This window comes from Cherax quadricarinatus, chromosome 35 (assembly GCF_038502225.1).
Source record: "Cherax quadricarinatus isolate ZL_2023a chromosome 35, ASM3850222v1, whole genome shotgun sequence".
Classification (NCBI taxonomy): domain Eukaryota; kingdom Metazoa; phylum Arthropoda; class Malacostraca; order Decapoda; family Parastacidae; genus Cherax; species Cherax quadricarinatus.
In genome coordinates, this window is record NC_091326.1 from 9,446,277 (window position 1) to 9,469,037 (window position 22,761).

The following is a 22,761-nucleotide window of genomic DNA, read 5'->3' on the forward strand; positions in this document are numbered from 1 at the left end:
ACTTTTAGGACCTGTGGCAGCCAGGTGATTTGTAATCCAACATCAGACAAAATGTGTCACTATAATATTACTGGGGGTAACTAGAAAATTCTTCCTTTCGTATGCCTTCACTTCGAGCATCATTTCTTTTAAAAATGGTGTTACATGAGAATGGGAGTGTTTCTCTATTTATTCTACTGTATCAACGTGGACACAACTCGTACACAATGTAAAGTGTTTGTATTATGGTATATTATTATTATTATAATCAAAAAGAAGCGGTAAGCCACAAGGGCTATACATCTGTATTATGGTATAATACAAACCTGTATGAACAAAAACCAGATGTGTTCACCTGGTTTGTTTACATTAGGTGTGGGTGAGGAGGGGCGGGGAAGGCTGCCCTGGCTAGCTACCATAATTCCCAAACCTGACATCCTACAAATAAACCTCACCTCTCACCCTACATTAACCCTTTCAGGGTCGACAGGCCCTCTCCCAGACTTATTCTCAGGGTCGCCAAATTTAAAAAAAAAAAAAAAAAAATTCTTATGAAAAGAGAGAATCTTTTCCCAATCATAATGACACCAAAAGTATGAAATTTGATGGAAAAATTTACGGACTTATGCTCTCGCAAAGTTGGCAGTCTCGACGATGTTTACGCATCAGCGATTTTGCCCACTTTGAGCCCTATTTTCGGCCAATTCCAGTGTACTAGTCAACAAAAATCATAACTATTTCGCTAGAACTCCATTTTTTCTATCGAATGAGTACAAGAAACCACCCATTTACTGATTTCAACTATCCAATAAAGTGGTCAGAATTTAGCAAAAGATGCCAATTTCCAAATACGGTCCAGAATAAACAAGGAAGACATTCCTGGCACTAAAACAACATTTCCTCTGTCCATTAGTCACATCCCCATGCCCCTCTTACATTCTTTTGCTTTCCACTTTGAATTTTTATTCTCACAAAAAATAGAAGATTTACTGTTATGCAGACTACTGCATTAGTGTAGAAATGGTATAAATAATATCAGCGCACTTGTGAAAGAATATTAGATGCACCAGTTGACGTGCATTGGACGCGTAGCATGATTTGTTTACTTTTGAACTTTGGCAAAAATTGAAGATTTCTGCTAATTTGAGCTCAATTTCAAGCTACTTTTCATTGTAAAACCAATCAAAATAGTCTCAATTTCTGTAATATGTCTTCCATTCTATAAAATGAGACCAGGAAAACTAGAATACCATCATAAATACCATACCAAAATACAGTGCAAAGTCGCTGTTTTAAACCAAAAACACTGTCAAAGTTTTTTTTTTCTCACTACGTACTGTGTGCTGCAGGATTTTTTTTGTACTGCGCACACTGACCACAGACCCATTCTTTCATATGTAGGCCTACCAGCTTTCTCTCATTAGATTTGAGGGAGCTAGAATTTACGCGTACTAGTACGTCAAAAACCCTGGTGCGTAAACCGTACTAGTACGTCAGAAACCCTGAAAGGGTTAAGACTACAAATATTTTAAGGCAAGTAATGGGTGTACTGTGTGTGTGTGTGTGTGTGTGTGTGTGTGTGTGTGTGTGTGTGTGTGTGTGTGTGTATTTTACTTTTTATTGTTTTAATGCCTAGTTCTATTGCTAACTTAATATATGGTAGTGTAAACTTGTTATAAATGTGTATAAATGCCAGATAAGTGGAAAAAATGGCATTCTACTTTCTGGCAGTAGCCTGGAAAATAACCTGCCATATAAATGGGGCCCTACTGTATATGTATACATATGCTAGAACTGTAGAAAAGTGAAGCAACTGGATGGGTGCATGCTTACACTGCTGTGTATATTTTTTTGTAAACAATATGCTGCTGACACTTTTTAATGGGAACTGTGTTGTATACAATGGCTAGTCATATGTATATTGTGCATAATTTGGGAGTCATGGGTCACAATAGTTTTGTAAACAAAAATAGAAAATCCCAGACATATATATACACACACATTTTTATATATTTATATATATATATATATATATATATATATATATATATATATATATATATATATATATATATATATATATATATATATATGAATGATGAGGGAAAAAGAGTGAGTGGTGCACTTAGGAGTCTGTGGAGACAAAGAACTTTGTCCTTGGAGGCAAAGAGGGGAATGTATGAGAGTATAGTTTTACCAACGCTCTTATATGGGTGTGAAGCGTGGGTGATGAATGTTGCAGCGAGGAGAAGGCTGGAGGCAGTGGAGATGTCATGTCTGAGGGCAATGTGTGGTGTGAATATAATGCAGAGAATTCGTAGTTTGGAAGTTAGGAGGAGGTGCGGGATTACCAAAACTGTTGTCCAGAGGGCTGAGGAAGGGTTGTTGAGGTGGTTCGGACATGTAGAGAGAATGGAGCGAAACAGAATGACTTCAAGAGTGTATCAGTCTGTAGTGGAAGGAAGGCGGGGTAGGGGTCGGCCTAGGAAGGGTTGGAGGGAGGGGGTAAAGGAGGTTTTGTGTGCGAGGGGCTTGGACTTCCAGCAGGCATGCGTGAGCGTGTTTGATAGGAGTGAATGGAGACAAATGGTTTTTAATACTTGACGTGCTGTTGGAGTGTGAGCAAAGTAACATTTATGAAGGGATTCAGGGAAACCGGCAGGCCGGACTTGAGTCCTGGAGATGGGAAGTACAGTGCCTGCACTCTGAAGGAGGGGTGTTAATGTTGCAGTTTAAAAACTGTAGTGTAAAGCACCCTTCTGGCAAGACAGTGATGGAGTGAATGATGGTGAAAGTTTTTCTTTTTCGGGCCACCCTGCCTTGGTGGGAATCGGCCGGTGTGATAATAAAAAAAAAAATAATATATGTATATATATATATATATGTAAACATATATATATATATATATATATATATATATATATAAAGGTGATGAGGGTATCAAATGATTTAGATAAAGAAAAATTGGATATCAAATTGGGGAGGAGGAGTATGGAAGAAGTGAATGTTTTCAGATACTTGAGAGTTGACGTGTCGGCGTATGGATTTATGAAGGATGAGGTTAATCATAGAATTGATGAGGGGAAAAAAGGTGAGTGGTGCGTTGAGGTATATGTGGAGTCAAAAAACGTTATCTATGGAGGCAAAGAAGGGAATGTATGAAAGTATAGTAGTACCAACACTCTTATATGGATGTGAAGCTTGGGTGGTAAATGCAGCAGCGAGGAGACGGTTGGAGGCAGTGGAGATGTCCTGTTTAAGGGCAATGTGTGGTGTAAATATTATGCAGAAAATTCGGAGTGTGGAAATTAGGAAAAGGTGTGGAGTTAATAAAAGTATTAGTCAGAGGGCAGAAGAGGGGTTGTTGAGGTGGTTTGGTCATTTAGAGAGAATGGATCAAAGTAGAATGACAGAAAGCATATAAATCTATAGAGGAAGGAAGGCGGGGTAGGGGTCGTCCTCGAAAGGGTTGGAGAGAGGGGGTAAAGGAGGTTTTGTGGGCTAGGGGCTTGGACTTCCAGCAAGCGTGCGTGAGCGTGTTAGATAGGAGTGAATGGAGACGAATGGTACTTGGGACCTGACGATCTGTTGGAGTGTGAGCAGGGTAATATTTAGTGAAGGGATTCAGGGAAACCGGTTATTTTCATATAGTCGGACTTGAGTCCTGGAAATGGGAAGTACAATGCCTGCACTTTAACCCTTTCAGGGTCCAAGGCCCAAATCTGGAGTCACGCACCAGTGTCCAAGAATTTTCAAAAAAAAAATTTGTTATTTTTTCTTATGAAATCGTAGAGAATCTTTTTGTGAAGGTAATAAAACAAAAAGTACGAAATTTGGTGAAAAATTGACGAAATTATGCTCTCGCGAATTTTGATGTGTCAGCGATATTTACGAATCGGTGATTTTGCCGACTTTGACTCCCATTTTAGGCCAATTACATTATTCCAATCAACCAAATTCTTAGCTATTTCACTAGTACTACTTCTATTCTATCGATTGAGCACAAGAAATCGCCAAGTCAACTGTTTCAACTACAAAATAAAGTGATCGGAAATTGTTAATTTGGCCAATTTAACACAAAGTTCAAAATATTCCAATTTCAAAATAGGGTCCAGAATGAACAATGTAGGCATTCCTGGCACTAAACTAACATTTCCTCTGTTCATTAGTTATGTTTTGAGGCTTTACAAATAAATTCCATTTTGATTTTTTATTCACATAATGAATTTTTATTCACACCAAAAAATAGAAGATTTACTGTTATGCAATAGTGTAATAATTGTATAAATATCATCACCATATTTGTGAATGTATATTAGACCCACCAGCTGGTGTGTATTAGACGTGTGAGGTCGTTTGTTTACTCTTGAATATCGGCAAAAATTTAACATTTCCGCTACTTTGAGCTCAGTTTCAAGCCATTTCCAGTGCTAAAACCAATCAAAATCATCTCTATTTCTGTAGTATGTCTTCCATTCTATCAAATGAGACCAAGAAATCGCAAATACAACTATAAAAAACATACAAAAAAACACTGCAAAGTTGCTGTTTTAATCGAAAAATCATGATTTCATTTTTTTTCTCTCATTATACACAGTGTGCTGCAGGATCTGTTTTATGTGGTGCACACATACCACATAGATGTATTCTCTCATATCTAGGCCCAAATGTACCACTCACAGTTTATCAGAGTGAGCTGAGCTCATGGCGTAGATCTACGGTTTGGACCCTGAACGTAAAGCCGTAGATCTACAGGACGGACCCTGAAAGGGTTAAAGGAGGGGTTTGGGATATTGGCAGTTTGGAGGGATATGCTGTGTATCTTTATATGTGTATGCTTCTAAACTGTTGTATTCTGAGCACCTCTGCAAAAACAGTGATAATGTGCGAGTGTGTTGAAAGTGTTGAATGATGATGAAAGTATTTTCTTTTTGGGGATTTTCTTTCTTTTTTGGGTCACCCTGCCTCAGTGGGAGACAGCCAACTTGTTGAGAGAAGAAAAAAAAAAAAAAAAAAAAAAAAAAAAAAAAACACACACACACACACACACACACACACACACACACACACACACACACACACAGTGGTACCTCGGGATACGAACAGCTCAAAACTTGAACATTCATGTAAGTGCATTTATGTAAGTGCATTTATGCAAGTGCTTTTGTAAGTGTATTTTTGGGGGTCTGAAACGGATTAATCTGATTTACGTTATTCCTTATGGGAATAAATTCGTTTGATATCGGCATTCTAACAGCCTTCTGAAACGAAAAAAATTTGTATCCTGAGGTACCACCGTACTGTAATACGTAATAAATATACAGAGCATGCAGTGAAAGGGTTAGGGGTTTATAAAATTTATGTTGTTTAATCAAAATAAAGTGAAAATCTGTGTGTGATCTAATTTCCATACTTCTGACAATTATTCAGAAGAATGTAACCTTTACAAGTTTTGTTTAGCTGCTCGTGATTTTACTATTTTGCTAAATATTTTTAGATTTCATTTAAAATTAAATTTAATACAATGAATATAACATGTGGAGACAAAAAAACATTATCAATGGAGGTAAAGAAGGGAATGCATGAAAGTATAGTAGTACCAACACTCTTACATGGGTGTGAAGCTTGGGTTGTGAATGCAGCAGCGAGGAGACGGTTGGAGGCAGTGGAATGTCCTGTCTAAGGGCAATGTGTGGTGTAAATATTATGCAGAAAATTCGGAGTGTGGAAATTAGGAGAAGGTGTGGAGTTAATAAAAGTATTAGTCAGAGGGCTGAAGAGGGGCTGTTGAGGTGGTTTGGTCATTTAGAGAGAATGGATCAAAGTAGAATGACATGGAGAGCATTTAAATCTGTAAGGGAAAAAAGGCGGGGTAGGGGTTGTCCTCGAAAAGGTTGGAAGGAAGGGGTAAGGGAGGTTTTGTGGGCGAGGGGCTTGGACTTCCAGCAGGCGTGCATGAGCGTGTTTGATAGGAGTGAATGGAGACAAATGGTATTTGGGACCTGACAATTTGTTGGAGTGTGAGCAGGGTAATATTTAGTGAAGGGATTCAGGGAAACCGGTTATTTTTATATAGCCAGACTTGAGTCCTGGAAATGGGAAGTACAATGCCTGCACTTTAAAGGAGGGGTTTGGGATATTGGCAGTTTGGAGGGACATGTTGCGTATCTTTATACGTATGTGCTTCTAAACTGTTGTGTTCTGAGCACCTCTGCAAAAACAGTGATTATGTGTGAGTGAGGTGAAAGTATTTTCTTTTGGGGATTTTCTTTCTTTTTGGGTCACCCTGTCTCGGTGGGAGACGGCTGACTTGTTAAAAAAAAAAAAACATGCAAAACATGCAATGAATATAATATGTATTAGTAATGCATGAAAACCAGCAGAACCCTCACTGGCATACATGGGTTGTCTTAAATTCTATCAATTTAAAATAACATGTATAAGAGGACCCTGACTTGAAAGTGGTGTTACTACCATCTATGCCTTGTCCAATGTAAACAAAGCAAACTACTGGCATGTTATTTCTGCAAAAACACTGCTGCTTTAGTACCTTGTTCTCTAGTAACAATTGTACTGGCCAGGGTATACCACTGCATTACAAGTAGAAACCAGCATTAATTTTCATTTTTGTTGCACATTTCATAAAAAATAATAATACAGGGTAGTCTTTGGCATCTGACACTGTAAATTGCCAGCCATGTACTGTACTATAAAACCAATACTAATCCAATTACAAAAAACACATACAGTATTAAACACTACACACAGCTTTTAAGTAAGTGCATTTATATATTTATTAAAAACTTAATGCTAACATATACAACAGGATAGGTTCACAAGAGTGACAAAGCTGTAATGTTAAGGTAGTAGACATATTGATTGAATGACAATATACAGTAGACCCTCTCATAATGCAACATTGGTATATAACTTTGTTAAGGTGGATGGCTGTGGTTCTTGTGTTGGTGTGGATGTTCAAGAATGGTATACAATACCGAGAAGATGACAGTTAAGACACACGTGCAACATCTGGGTATCTTTAGTGTAGACGTTTCACCATCCAGTGGCTTCATCAATACAAATTCTAGGACATAATTTGAAGACAGTAGAACTATATACAAAAGATGAGGTAATCAGTCCCTCAGCCTTGTTGGTATTGTATACCATTCATGTACAACTTGTCAGACACTACAACATCATGGAATCTTGGTTCAGAGGACATCTACATAACCTTCACGGATACTACAACTAACTCATCCCTTTGGGTATGACCTACTTCCACTGGGAAATCCCGCCTACCAGTGACTATGCTCTCATCTGCTACCCGTCCCTTTCCACCTGATGTTAGTATACAAGTGCCAGCCTCCTTGCCTGTGCTCCAGAATCTTCACGACTATGGTGCTCTTCATACCAACTCCAAGGCTGAGGGACTGATTACCTCATCTTTTGTATATAGTTCTACTGTCTTCAAATTATGTCCTAGAATTTGTATTGATAAAGCCACTGGATGGCAAAACATCTACAATAAAGATACCCAGATGCTGCACACACGTCTTGGTGTGGATACAGAGATGATGGTTGTATTGCCGTGTTTATGTACTCTGTAATGCCTCTCTGATCTGTTTTACTCTGCAGTAATTTAGAGAGCTAACAATAAGGCATCAGCTGTTCCAAAACTCATTTAAGAACATGCTAGCTGTGTCATCTAGCAAGGTACATCACCTGCACTGCAGAATCAAGTAGTTAGTCTTTATTTAATAATGTGCAGGAAGTCTATGCACAATAGACAAGCACAGGCTTATACCTGTAAACACAAGACAGTATTTATGCGCAGAAGCAAGCAAAGATATCCTTAGCCAACATGAAACCAGGTGCAAATTTTTGTTGCTTGCTAATGCAAGTTTTGATAGCATACCCTTCCAGGACAGCTCTGTTTCATCAGCAAAGATCACTTGCTTGAGACCATCCCTATTCTCAGTAATAATTTCTGCAAGGTCAGCTGTGTGTTCAGCTGACATACCCTCACTACTAAACTGTTATAAAGCTGATTGCTCTTGAAAGCTTAAATTATCAAGCATTATAATATGAAATAGCTTTGTGCCCAATTATCTGAGCACCAAGCAGCACCCCCTTACATGTTTTCTCCTTAATCCACTCATTCAATAACTTTTTTATCCTATTTAGCTATACTGACTTCTGACAGTCTTTATGCAATTTACAATCAGTATTACTAATAGCACAAGTTCTCATTCTCTTCCCTGTTTACAATTTTACAAATGGTTAATTTGCTTACAATGAAAGTACAAGCAGCCTCCATCTTATGAACAGCGATTACCAAAATTAAACACATTAGCAGATTCTTTATGAGGTACAGAATTTTTTGATTGCATTTTTAATAGCAATGTAGGAAAACAGCTCAAAGTAAAGTCACATTATAAAAGGGTTTTGAGTATTCACATTTGTTTAAACCAAGTTAAATACCACACAAGGCAAAACAATAATAACAATATCTTTGTACGGTAAGTCTTCACTTAACATTGTTTCACTGTAACGATGGGAAAAAAAAAATCGATTCCTGGCCAGGGCCAATGTCTGTCAAGTTTGCACGTTCATTTTTGTATTGTGTGGTGGTAGTTCGTGTTCCTTACAATTTTTGCTTTACAAACATTTATTCCTCGAGTTAACCCTGTTGCAATGAGTGCTAACGGTTCACAATGCACCTGTGATGTTTACATCAATCAGCCTATGGTAAAATTGGTATCGTTATATGTCATTTCGCTTAAAGTCACAGTTTCCAAGAACCTATCAACAATATTAAGTGAAGACTTTTTGTACCAGGGCAAGGATAGGAAGGGTAAATTAAGCAACTGCTGATAAATTAGCTTATTGTGCATATCCTAGAGGGTACAGGAAGACTTATTTTTGATAAGTTTACCATACACAAAAAAAGCAATAATAAAGAAATTACATTTAGTAATCTTTAATGATATGGATTGTTGTACCAAATAATTGGAAATAAGAGAAATAGTAGAAACACTGATATCAATGTGGGAGTAAGGAGCATCACTTTGGCATTGCACCTCTATGGTAATATACATACCCCATTAATTTTTTAATTAAAAATATATGAGAAAGAAGAGATTAAAGCACAATTTTCCACGGGAAGGCAAGCACAAATACCTCAAAGGAGCTACTGATGAAGAAGTTTATGAAGAATGAGGATAACAGTGTGTATGAAACAGGAGGAGAGAGGGAAAGAGGAAAAAAGAGTACAAGAGGAAGAGAAGATAAAGGAAATATGAGGAGAGAGGAAAAGGAGAGAAGAAAGAAGTAAAATTTTCAGGACTCAATAACGTAAGGCAAAGTCTCGCTGTAAATTACCCATCATAACCTGTGCTATTTCAAATGGCTAATCCATAAGAGGCCTTGTTATAACATTACCCTTTTAATCTTACAGTGGATAAAGCCTCCAAAGTTCATCATAACCTATGCTGTATTAATACTGCACTTGTCAACTTTTACTTAACATAACCTATATTTACATGCCGAGATTTAATCAAAACACTCTAGACTAATTATAATATATACTCAACTGAAACATACATATGGTAGACTGGACAGATGAAGAAAGGTAGAGTAGTTACTATAGGGATCCCAGAATTGTGCAAAGACCTACCAAACAAGAAAATTTATACCAAGAATAAGCTCACAAATCATTCCAGAATTTTTAGTTTTATTTGCAAAGTAACTTACTTTAGTAATAAATGTGAGAACTGTGTTACATAAATGCTTTAAAACAATCATTATCAAGTATCACTTCAACTAACAGTCATTACAGTTAGTCTTTGAATAAAAATTTATAATCTTTATATTAAATGAAGACTATCATAAAATAAACCGCATACAACACACGAAAGTAATGTCGTGTAACAAAACTCTCACAAATAAAAATTAAATCACATCTTAACATTTAAGGACTTCCTTTGGGCACAAGTGAAGAAAAAGAACTTGAAGATACCAATATCCCATCTACCAACAGTCTATCCCTTTGTTACAAGCAATAAAATATAATGGTTCTTACTAGTTCATTTTCTTTCTTAATACCAGAGACATCATGACCATTCTTCACAGCTGCGTCAACTGAGGATCTCTACAAAATAAATATTCTTTGGCACTTAAAAAAAATTTAATAAATTAAACCGTGTTCAGTGTATAAAAACTAAAACATAGTGGTATTCTGAGAGAGACAGACTCACACACACTATTTTTTATATCACAATATCAAGTCAATATCACAATATCATAGGTAGTAGGTTGGTAGACAGCAACCACCCAGGGAGGTACTACCGTCCTGCCAAGTGAGTGTAAAACGAAGCCTGTGATTGTTTTACATGATGGTAGGATTGCTGATGTCTTTTGTCTGTCTCATAAATATGCAAGATTACAGGCATGTCTTGCTACTTCTACTTACACTTAGGTCACACTACACATACATGTACACATTTATTTATACACACTCATCTGAGTTTTCTTTGATTTTATCTTAATAGTTCTTGGTCTTATTAATTTTCCTTTTATATCCATGGGGAAGTGGAATAAGAATCTTTCCTCCGTAAGCCATGCGTGTTGTAAAAGTCAACTAAAATGCCGGGAACAATGGGCTAGTAACCCCTTTTCCTGTAAAGATTACTAAAAAGAATAAGAAGAAGAAAATTGTCAAAGTGGGAAGTCTGAATGTGCGTGGATGTTGTGCAGATGATAAGAAAGAGATGATTGTGGATGTTATGAATGAGAAGAAGCTGGATGTCCTGGCTTTAAGTGAAACAAAGCTGAAGGGGGTGGGAGAGTTTCAGTGGAGAGGAATAAATGGGATTAGGTCAGGGGTTTCAAATAGAGTTAGAGCTAAAGAAGGAGTAGCAATAATGTTGAAGGATAAGCTATGGCAGGAAAAGAGGGACTATAAATGTATTAATTCAAGGATTATGTGGAGTAAAATAAAGATTGGATGTGAAAAGTGGGTTATAATAAGCGTGTATGCACCTGGAGAAGAGAGAAGTGTAGAGGAGAGAGAGAGATTTTGGGAAATGTTGAGTGAATGCGTGGGGAGTTTTGAATCAAGTGTGAGAGTAATGGTGGTTGGGGATTTTAATGCTAAAGTGGGTAAAAATGTTATGGAGGGAGTAGTAGGTAAATTTGGGGTGCCAGGGGTAAATGTAAATGGGGAGCCTTTAATTGAGCTATGTGTAGAAAGAAATTTGGTAATAAGTAATACATATTTTATGAAAAAGAGGATAAATAAATATACAAGGTATGATGTAGCACGTAATGAAAGTAGTTTATTAGATTATGTATTGGTGGATAAAAGGTTGATGGGTAGGCTCCAGGATGTACATGTTTATAGAGGGGCAACTGATATATCGGATCATTATTTAGTTGTAGCTACAGTTAGAGTAAGAGGTAGATGGGAAAAGAGGAAGGTGGCAACAACAAGTAAGAGGGAAGTGAAAGTGTATAAACTAAGGGAGGAGGAAGTTCGGGTGAGATATAAGCGACTATTGGCAGAAAGGTGGGCTAGTGCAAAGATGAGTAGTGGGGGGGTTGAAGAGGGTTGGAATAGTTTTAAAAATGCAGTATTAGAATGTGGGGCAGAAGTTTGTGGTTATAGGAGGGTGGGGGCAGGAGGAAAGAGGAGTGATTGGTGGAATGATGAAGTAAAGGGTGTGATAAAAGAGAAAAAGGTAGCTTATGAGAGGTTTTTACAAAGCAGAAGTGTTATAAGAAGAGCAGAGTATATGGAGAGTAAAAGAAAGGTAAAGAGAGTGGTGAGAGAGTGCAAAAGGAGAGCAGATGATAGAGTGGGAGAGGCACTGTCAAGAAATTTTAATGAAAATAAGAAAAAATTTTGGAGTGAGTTAAACAAGTTAAGAAAGCCTAGGGAAAATATGGATTTGTCAGTTAAAAACAGAGTAGGGGAGTTAGTAGATGGGGAGATGGAGGTATTGGGTAGATGGCGAGAATATTTTGAGGAACTTTTAAATGTTAAGGAAGAAACAGAGGCAGTAATTTCATGCACTGGTCAGGGAGGTATACCATCTTTTAGGAGTGAAGAAGAGCAGAATGTAAGTGTGGGGGAGGTACGTGAGGCATTACGTAAAATGAAAGGGGGTAAAGCAGCTGGAACTGATGGGATCATGACAGAAATGTTAAAAGCAGGGGGGGATATAGTGTTGGAGTGGTTGGTACTTTTGTTTAATAAATGTATGAAAGAGGGGAAGGTACCTAGGGATTGGCAGAGAGCATGTATAGTCCCTTTATATAAAGGGAAAGGGGACAAAAGAGACTGTAAAAATTATAGAGGAATAAGCTTACTGAGTATACCAGGAAAAGTGTACGGTAGGGTTATAATTGAAAGAATTAGAGGCAAGACAGAATGTAGGATTGCGGATGAGCAAGGAGGTTTTAGAGTGGGTAGGGGATGTGTAGATCAGGTGTTTACATTGAAGCATATATGTGAACAGTATTTAGATAAAGATAGGGAAGTTTTTATTGCATTTATGGATTTAGAAAAGGCATATGATAGAGTGGATAGAGGAGCAATGTGGCAGATGTTGCAAGTATATGGAATAGGTGGTAAGTTATTAAATGCTGTAAAGAGTTTTTATGAGGATAGTGAGGCTCAGGTTAGGGTGTGTAGAAGAGAGGGAGACTACTTCCCGGTAAAAGTAGGTCTTAGACAGGGATGTGTAATGTCACCATGGTTGTTTAATATATTTATAGATGGGGTTGTAAAGGAAGTAAATGCTAGGGTGTTTGGGAGAGGGGTGGGATTAAATTATGGGGAATCAAATTCAAAATGGGAATTGACACAGTTACTTTTTGCTGATGATACTGTGCTTATGGGAGATTCTAAAGAAAAATTGCAAAGGTTAGTGGATGAGTTTGGGAATGTGTGTAAAGGTAGAAAGTTGAAAGTGAACATAGAAAAGAGTAAGGTGATGAGGGTGTCAAATGATTTAGATAAAGAAAAATTGGATATCAAATTGGGGAGGAGGAGTATGGAAGAAGTGAATGTTTTCAGATACTTGGGAGTTGACGTGTCGGCGGATGGATTTATGAAGGATGAGGTTAATCATAGAATTGATGAGGGAAAAAAGGTGAGTGGTGCGTTGAGGTATATGTGGAGTCAAAAAACGTTATCTATGGAGGCAAAGAAGGGAATGTATGAAAGTATAGTAGTACCAACACTCTTATATGGGTGTGAAGCTTGGGTGGTAAATGCAGCAGCGAGGAGACGGTTGGAGGCAGCGGAGATGTCCTGTTTAAGGGCAATGTGTGGTGTAAATATTATGCAGAAAATTCGGAGTGTGGAAATTAGGAGAAGGTGTGGAGTTAATAAAAGTATTAGTCAGAGGGCAGAAGAGGGGTTGTTGAGGTGGTTTGGTCATTTAGAGAGAATGGATCACAGTAGAATGACATGGAAAGCATATAAATCTATAGGGGAAGGAAGGCGGGGTAGGGGTCGTCCTCGAAAGGGTTGGAGAGAGGGGGTAAAGGAGGTTTTGTGGGTAAGGGGCTTGGACTTCCAGCAAGCGTGCGTGAGCGTGTTAGATAGGAGTGAATGGAGACGAATGGTACTTGGGACCTGACGATCTGTTGGAGTGTGAGCAGGGTAATATTTAGTGAAGGGATTCAGGGAAACCGGTTATTTTCATATAGTCGGACTTGAGTCCTGGAAATGGGAAGTACAATGCCTGCACTTTAAAGGAGGGGTTTGGGATATTGGCAGTTTGGAGGGATATGTTGTGTATCTTTATATGTTTATGCTTCTAGACTGTTGTATTCTGAGCACCTCTGCAAAAACAGTGATAATGTGCGAGTGTGGTGAAAGTGTTGAATGATGATGAAAGTATTTTCTTTTTGGGGATTTTCTTTCTTTTTTGGGTCACCCTGCCTCGGTGGGAGACGGCCGACTTGTTGAAAAAAAAAAAAAAAAAATGTAGTACCATATTATTATTATTATAATCAAAAAGAAGCGCTAAGCCACAAGGGCTATACAGCGCTGCAGGGTAAGGAAGGAAGCGAGGGTATTGGATGGCAGAAGGGAGGAGGGATGATCAGTAGTTTACAGAAAACAGCGGGGCAGGGGATAGTATGGGGGTAGCGGGTAGCAAGAGATTGAAGTAGAAAGGGCTGAAGGTATCAGAATTTGTGAAGTAAGTCAGTTGTTGTCAAAAAGTCAATGAGAGAGTCTGGATGAAAGGTGGGTCCATCAGCAAGAAGGGAAGGTAAAGAGAGAGCAGCGGAGCGAAGACGACGACGGAGGTAAATTCTGCATGCTCGTTGATAAAGTGGGCAGTCCAACAGAATGTGGCTGACTGATAATGGAACTTGGCAATTCTCACAGAGAGGAGCAGGGCGCCTCTCCATGAGATATCCACGAGTAAGACGAGTATGGCCAATGCAAAGACGGGAGAGAGTAGTCTCCCAACCTTGACACTGGTGATAAGAAGACGGCCAGTAACCTATACTCGGTTTAATAGATTGAAGTTTGTTGCCGAGCACAGTAGACCAACGTTGTTGCCAACGGGTGTGAAGGTGGGAAGATATTGCAGCAAAATAGTCCGTAAATGGAATACCTCTACATGAAACTGGTAGGTCATGTACTGCTGACCGCGCAGCAGTGTCTGCCTGTTCATTGCCCTGTACGTCAACATGACCAGGGACCCAACAAAAAAACAATATCTTTATGCTTGGTAAAGATGCGGCGTAGCCAAAGTTGGATACGGAGGACTAAGGGGTGAGGTGTATCAAATTTCTGTATAGCCTGTAAAGCACTAAGGGAGTCTGAGACAACCACAAATGATGACACAGGCATAGATGCAATACGGATAAGTGCTGCAAGGATGGCATACAATTCAGCAGTAAAAATACTAGCTGAAGATAGTAAATGCCCTTGTACGACGCTGTCCGGAAACACTGCTGCGAATCCTACGCCGTCAGAAGACTTAGAGCCATCTGTGTACACAGCAATGGCACGAGAATGAGAGTGAAAGTGGCCAAGAAAAAGAGAGCGGGAAGCGACCGTAGACAGTTGGGCTTTCGAGCAAGGGAGAGAGAAAGAACAGACTCGAACAGCTGGAACTTCCCAGGGGGGTAGGGAAAAGTGAGATGCTACATGTACATAGAAAGGTGGTAATTGAAGAGAAGACAAGAGCGAATGAAGGCAAAGAGAGAAGGGACGGAGTAAACAGGGGCGGCGAACAAATAAAGAATGTCTACTAATATCAGTGACCATTCTATAAATGGAAGGATTGCGGAGATCAAAAGAGCGTACATAGTAGCGAAGGCAATGGGTATCACGGCGATCGGATAAGGATGGAACGTTCGCTTCTGCATAGAGGCTCTCGACAGGGGAAGAGCGAAAAGCACCAAGGCATAATCGTAACCCTTGGTGATGAATGGGGTTAAGGCTAGAGAGAGTAGCAGGAGATGCCGCTGAATAGATCTGGTCACCATAATCAAGTTTCGATAAAATAAGGGTGGAATGTAGGCGAAGTAGGGTTCGACGATCAGCTCCCCATGAAAGATGAGCAAGGGTTTTAAGAAGGTTCAGCTGGCTGTGACAAGTTGCCTTCAGAGAGGTAATGCGAGGTTTCCAGGATAACCTACGATCAAAGAGGAGACCCAGAAACTTGACTATCACGTTCAGGGATACGGGAGCCATAGAGGTACAAGGGATGATCGGAGATGACAGAGTGTCTAGTGAAAGTAATTTGGTGGGTTTTAGTGCTGGAAAATTTAAACCCACGTGTGGTGGCCCAATTGGAAACACGGTCGACTACATGCTGGAGAGAAACTGTAATAAGGTGACAGTCAGCGCCTGCACAGGCAATAGCGAAGTCATCAACATAGAGTGATGACCAAATATTTGATGGAAGACTAGAGGCCAAATCATTAATAGCAAGGAGAAAAAGTGTTGTGCTCAGAACACATCCCTGGGGGACACCTTCAGCTTGGATAAAGTCCGGGGAGAGCACATTATTAACCCGAACACGGAAATGCCTGTCAGTTAAAAAGTTCTTAAGGAAGGATGGTAGATTGCCTCAAAGGCCTAAGGAGTGGGCTTGGGCTAAAATATTATACCTCCAAGTTGTGTCATATGTCTTCTCAAGGTCAAAAAATATGGCAATAACTGAGTGGTTATTCGCAAAGGCATTACGAACATACGTATCCAAGCGTAGTAAGGGGTCTATGGTAGAACGTCCCTTACGAAAGCCATATTGACGAGTGGAGAGACTGTTGTGCGTCTCTAAATACCACAATAAACGTCTATTTACTAGGCGTTCTATCACTTTGCAAACTGCACTGGTAAGAGCAATGGGACGATAGTGGGAGGTTTCATGTCCCGTAGTGCCTGGTTTGCGGAAAGGGAGAACAATGGCGGATTTCCACAGCTGGGGAAGAACTCCTTGTGACCAAATAAGATTGTAAAGGCGTAATAGGACTGCAAGGGCTGACTGATGTAAATGTTGTAGCATACGAATATGAATGTCGTCGGGCCCAGCTGCCGATGATCGGCAAGCTGAGAGTGTTGCCTCCAGTTCTTGAAGTGTAAAAGGCACATTATACTGTTCTTCTCTGAGAGAAGAAAAGTCCAAGGGTGCTAACTCTCTGGCAGACTTTGAGGAAAGAAATGAGGGGCATAGATGGAGTCCCTGAGAAATACGGACCAGATGATTGCCAATTTCATTGGCAACATCTAGTGGGTTTGCTATATCAACACCGGCAACCCGCAGAACAGGAGCCGGGTCAGGAGAATATTTACCACTCAGTTTTCGTACTTTTTTCCAGACTGCACTCATAGAGGAAGCAGAGGTGATGGTGGAGACAATCTCGCCAGCAAGTGCGTTTAGCGTCACGGATGACACAGCGAGCGATTGCACGCTTCTGCTTAAAATCAAGAAGTCTCTCTGTGGTTCTATTGTACCGGTACCTGCCCCATGCAGCGCGTTTCAAACGTACTGCACGAGCACAAGCAGGAGACCACCAAGGCATGCATTTCTGAGAATGCCTGCCCGAAGTTTGGAGTATAGAATGAGAAGCTGCGGTTAAAACGGAGGACGAGAAGAGGTGTAAAAGCTCATCAATGGAAGACGAAGAAGGAACCTCTCTAAAAACAGTTAGGTGTGAGCAAAGGTTCCAATTTGCCTGATCAAATTGCCAGCATGGGATGCGAAGAGGTGGTGAATATGAAGGGGAAGTAAGAATGATTGGGAAATGATCGCTGTCATGTAAGTCCGGAAGAACAGACCAAGTGAAGTCTAATGCGGCGGAGGAAGAGCAGACAGAGATCGATGCAAGAGAGCGTGAGTCCGAGGATCAAAATGGGTGCGAGTACCTGTATTTAAAACATGGAGGGGGTGGGTGGCAAGAAAAGCCTCTCACTGAATGCCACGGGAATCACAGTGAGACCCCCCCCCAGAGGAAATGGTGGGCATTAAAATCACCAAGTAACAGAATCGGTGGTGGTAATGACGAAACAAGAAAGGCAATATCCGGAATAGATAATGCCCGAGAAGGAGAGAGATATAAAGAACAGAGCGTATACCACCTATGCAAGTGGATATGGGCTGCTGTGTAATGCAGCGAAGTACGAACAAATAGCTGATGGTACGGAATATCAGTGCGTAGAAGACGGGCACTTTCATTAAAGGTCCCATCAGGAAAAGGATCTGAAGAATACAATAAATTATAGCCTGAGATGGGAGAGATAACAGCAGAGTGTAATTTTGGTTCCTGTAAGCAAACACCAACAGGGTAAAACTGGGAGAGTAACATCTGAACCTCACCCCGATTACCCCTGAGGCCGCGTATATTCCACTGTAAATAGGCCATGATTGGCAATGATAAAGATACCTGAAATCCGCAGGTAAGGGTTCCTACGGACTAGAGGGGTTAAAAAAGTCCACATGCGGAGGCAGCGGAAAACGTTCAAGCAGCGAAGGAACGGTGCGCTGTGAAGAAAGGAGTTGCGAAGATGGAGTAGAGGAGAGAGAAGGAGCGGAGGGTGGATCAGTGTCCATTGATGGTTTGGTCTCTGCTTTGCTTCAAGTGTTTCAGAATTCAGAGACGTCGTATGGGAGACAATATTGGAAATCGTAGGGGGAGGATGAGTAAAGATTGGAACTGTAATGGACTGTACCAAGGTAGGGGGGGCGAAAGGGTGGAGGGAACTGGAGAAGCGTGGAAGGGGACAGAAGAGGCAGAAACCTGGGAGGTGGCAGAAGAGGAAGAAACTTGGGAGGGAACAGGGGAGGAAGGTACAATACGAGGAGGAGGGTGAACGTCTACACTTGTAACAGAGCCAGTGAGGGGGAGAACCAGGTACAGAGACAGGGAAGGGAAAATGAGGAGGTGGAAGATGGGTAGGAGGTGTTAACGGACCTTTTTTTGACTTTTGAGAAGTAGAGGGATGATTGGGAGGAGGTGTTATACGAGATCTCATCGCTACTGAGGCTTGTGAGAGAGAACACGAAGAAGCGAGATCAGACTGAGACGTTGAAGTAGGGACGTCTGAGCTGAGGACAGCAAAAGAATTAGCTACAGGAGTAACTATGGGAGAGGTAACCACAGAGGTGGGTGCAGAAGATGGGATACCAGAAGTGGGGGGACGTTTTGAAACACGGGAATAAGAAACACAAGGTAGTCTCCCTTGGAGGCGGAGATGAGAAACTGCCATGGCATAAGGGAGACCTTCTGCCTCTTTGAGGTAACGGATTTCCCACTCGTTTAAGTCGACTTGACAACGGCGAGAGTACAAAGGGTGAGCCTCATGACAATTAAGGCAAGAGGGAGGTCGATTGCAAGACGTATTAGAATGGTCATCGGCACCACAGACTGAGCATTCGGCGATAGATCTGCAATATTTCGCTGGATGGCCAAATCGCCAGCAATTTCTACACTGTTGCGGTGTAGGGATCACCTTTCGAACTTGTAACCGATGTCCTGCTACATAAACTGAGGATGGGAGTTCACGGCTGTCAAAAGTTAAACGAGCCACATTGCTAGGGTATCGTCTCCGCCTGCGGGCAGGAAGAACGTAAGTGTCTACCTTGAGGATTGGGAGATCTTGGAGTTCCAGCTGTTCAAGAATGTCAGTGCCACATGTCTGGAAATTTTGTTGAACTATGGTATGGGGCAGAGTGACGGTACCACTACAAGAATTGAGGGAATGATGCTTTTCAATAGTGACAGGAACAGTATCGATATGGGAAAGACGAGAAAGCTCATGAGCCTGGGTAGCATTCTGTACGGTGATGATGAGCGTACCGCTCTTAAGAGCATGAAAAGAAATATCTTTACCAACATGGCGTAGGAGTGCCTTGCCAATACTGTGGTCAGAAAGATAGGCAGTAGAGGAAGTCTGTCGTAAAGTGAAGAATTTAGTCCATTGTGCAGTCTGAAACCGAGCGTGGAAATATAGTGAAGGACGTGTCGATCTTTTCTGAGAAGAACGAGAAGGTGGAGAAGTATCATCAGCAGGTAATTGTCGTTGGCGTTTAGGCATGGGACCAGAGTTGGTCCGACGTGGAATGGGTCGGCGATTCGAAAATTGCCGCACCGTAGAGGGAGAGGCCGGAAGCATAGTCAGAGGAGAGCGAAGGTCAGATAAATTGAAGGAGTCAGTCGAGGCCTCAGTACCTGAAGCGGGTGAGGAAACAGCACTGGCAAGAGGTACAGAGGCATGAGGAGTGTCCGAAGAGTGGTCCACAGACGAGGCGGGGTCAGAACGGGGTGCGGTATCAAGAAGGGGCCCGGGGGTAGCAGGTTCATGGACTAGGGCTGCCATGGTTAGGTTACTTCTTTCTTTTTGTTTTTAAGAAAAAAAAGAAAAGAAAATAAAAATAAAAAAAAGAATAAAAAAAAGGGGGACTGGGGAGGGATAGTTCCTAGGAGGAATGAAAGGGCCAGAAATCTCCCTCCACGCCCAAGAGGACCTCAGCACCACAAGTAGCGCAGATGCAGCATGGAACCCGTGCCATACCCTACCCATCAGACCCCATTCTCTCACATGTGGGCCTACCAGCTTTCTCCTGTTTGATTTGAAGCCGCTAGAATTCTTTAGTATATATACGTCCGAAACACTGGCTCATAAGACGTATATATATGGCCGAAACAGTCAAAGGGTTAAACAGATTTTGAGCAATCTGCCAAGGCTATAATTATTCAACAACAGGTGGCAAAAACTTAAGGGACAGCAATCATTAAACATACTACTGTACATCAATACCTGTAAAGCTTCTTTTATGTTTTCTCCTCAATACCATTTTTTTTATTTACACATTGGCCGATTCCCACCAAGGCAGGGTGGCCCGAAAAAGAAAAACTTTCATCATCATTCATTCCAACACTGTCTTGCCAGAGGGGTCCTTTACACTACAGTTATAAAACTGCAACATTTACACCCCTCCTTCAGAGTGCAGACACTGTACATCCCATCTCCAGAACTCAAGTCCAGCCTGCTGGTTTCCCTGAATCCCTTCATAAATGTTACTTTGCTCACATTCCAACAGAACGACAAGTATTAAAAACCATTTGTCTCCATTCACTCCTATCAAATACGCTCATGCACGCTTGCTGGAAGTCCAAGCCCCTCGCACACAAAACCTCCTTTACCCCCACCCTCCAACCCTTCCTAGGCCGACCCTTACCCCGCCTTTCCTCCACTACAGATTTATACACTCTCGAAGTCATTCTGTTTTGTTCCATTCTCTCTACATGTCTGAACCACCTCAACATCCCTTCCTCAGCCCTCTGGATAACAGTTTTGGCAATCCCACACCTTCTCTCAATTTCCAAACTACGAATTCTCTGCATTATATTCACACCACACATTGCCCTCAGACATGACATCTCCACTGCCTTTAGCCTTCTCCTTGTTGCAACATTCATCACCCATGCTTCACACCCATACAAGAGTGTTGGTACAACTATACTCTCATACATTCCCCTCTTTGCTTCCACAGACAAAGTTCTTTGTCTCCACAGACTCCTAAGTGCACCACTCACCCTTTTCCCCCTCATCAATTCTATGACTCGCCTCATCCTTCACAGACCCATCTGCTGACATGTCCGTTCCTAAATATGTGAATACATTCACCTCCTCCATACTCTCTCCCTCCAATCTGATATCCAATCTTTCGTCACCTAATCTTTTTGTTATCCTCATAACCTTACTCTTTCCAATATTCACCTTTAATTTTCTTCTTTTACATACCCTACCAAATTCATCCACCAACCTCTGCAACTTCTCTTCAGAATTTCCCAAAAGCACAGTGTCATCAGCAAAAAGTGACTGTGACAACTCCCACTTTGCGCTTGACTATCTTTCAATGTCACACCTCTTGCCAAGACCCTAGCATTCACTTCTCTTACAACCCTATCAATATATTGAACAACCACGGTGACATCACATCCTTGCCTAAGGCCTACTTTTACTGGGAAATAATCTCCCTCTCTCCTACATACTCTAACCTGAGCCTCACTATCCTCTTAAAAACTCTTCACTGCTTTCAGTAACCTACCTCCTATACCATACACCTGCAACATCTGCCACATTGCCCCCTTATCCACCCTGTCATATGCCTTTTCCAAATAAATAAATGTCAAAAAAAAAAACTCTTTACCCTTATCTAAATACTGTTCACCTATCTGTTTCACTGTAAACACTTGGTCTACACACCCCCTACCTTTCCTAAAGCCTCCTTGTTCATCTGCTACCCTGCAGATGCATATACATAACTGTAGTGTTAATTAGATCCCCTACACTGAATTACTAGCAACTTGAATCAAGATTTAATGAAAAATAAAAAATGAGCTAAAAGACACTACAGCTTTGCAGAGAATAGCAGCATTTAAGGCAGATATGCTGGGCATTACACAAGACAAAACTGTCACCTGACACTGATCAAATTTTCACTGAGCATGACATTATGTTCATGCACATCTTCATGCCAGCTTGGAAAGATGTCAGAAACACATCTTACTTCACTTTTGAAGACAAAAGATAAACATTAAGACAGGTTCACACACCTTTAAGTTGTTATCCCTTGCAAACTGTTCAGACTTCTCAATAACACTGGGTGTAGCAGGGTAGTAACGTGTGCCTTCTGGAAAAATGATCAGCCAAGTCTGTAAGCAAAAGATTTACCTCTTAAAAAGCAAACACATTATTCTGAAACTTATTATTTCATTATAAAATTTTATTACAAATTAAATAAAATACCTCACATGGCAAAGTGTAAAAATACTACTATAACCTTATGGTAAAAAAAACAGTAATTATGAATTCATTTTTATTTTACAGTCACTCTTACTAATGAAAACACAAATTTAAGCTAGTCACTATTTATCATACAGTAACAGTGTATTATCAATTAAAAAATCACATGCAATTACAAGCAAATATAATAATGTACACAATGTATTCTTAAGCTTGTGTTAAAAAGTATTTTAAAAATAATATAGGTTTATTATGAAGAAACAGAAAAAAATACTAACTGGTATCCTTGGATCCCTGAGACAGTCCAAAGCACGAATCATTTTTTGTTGGTTGAATTTTCCACGTTTAACATAGATGCACCCGTGTGCATAAAAATAATGCCCATACAGTGGGATGAGCTGAAGTGTGTCCTTCATCACATAGCGGAGATGGCCCAGGGAACCTCCTCTGATGGACACCATATCAGCTACCAGCCAATCCACTGAGGAAAATTATAATGG

At 40.6% G+C, this 22,761-nt stretch overlaps 1 protein-coding gene across 5 annotated transcripts in view; it reads right to left on the reverse strand.

Annotated features, from left to right (window-relative positions):
• LOC128695150 (1-acyl-sn-glycerol-3-phosphate acyltransferase epsilon) overlaps positions 1-22,761 on the reverse strand; it is a 64,697-nt gene that overhangs the window by 23,290 nt on the left and 18,646 nt on the right. For 4 of the 5 annotated variants that reach the window (XM_070091368.1, XM_070091367.1, XM_070091371.1 and 1 more), the window contains exons 4-6: positions 22,540-22,742; positions 22,072-22,170; positions 10,061-10,129 (exon numbers count right to left, since the gene is read on the reverse strand). In XM_070091368.1, the coding sequence (XP_069947469.1) occupies positions 10,061-10,129; positions 22,072-22,170; positions 22,540-22,742 (371 nt within the window). The remainder of the gene's footprint in view (positions 1-10,060; positions 10,130-22,071; positions 22,171-22,539; positions 22,743-22,761) is intronic. The other variant, XM_070091370.1, reaches the window with a different exon arrangement.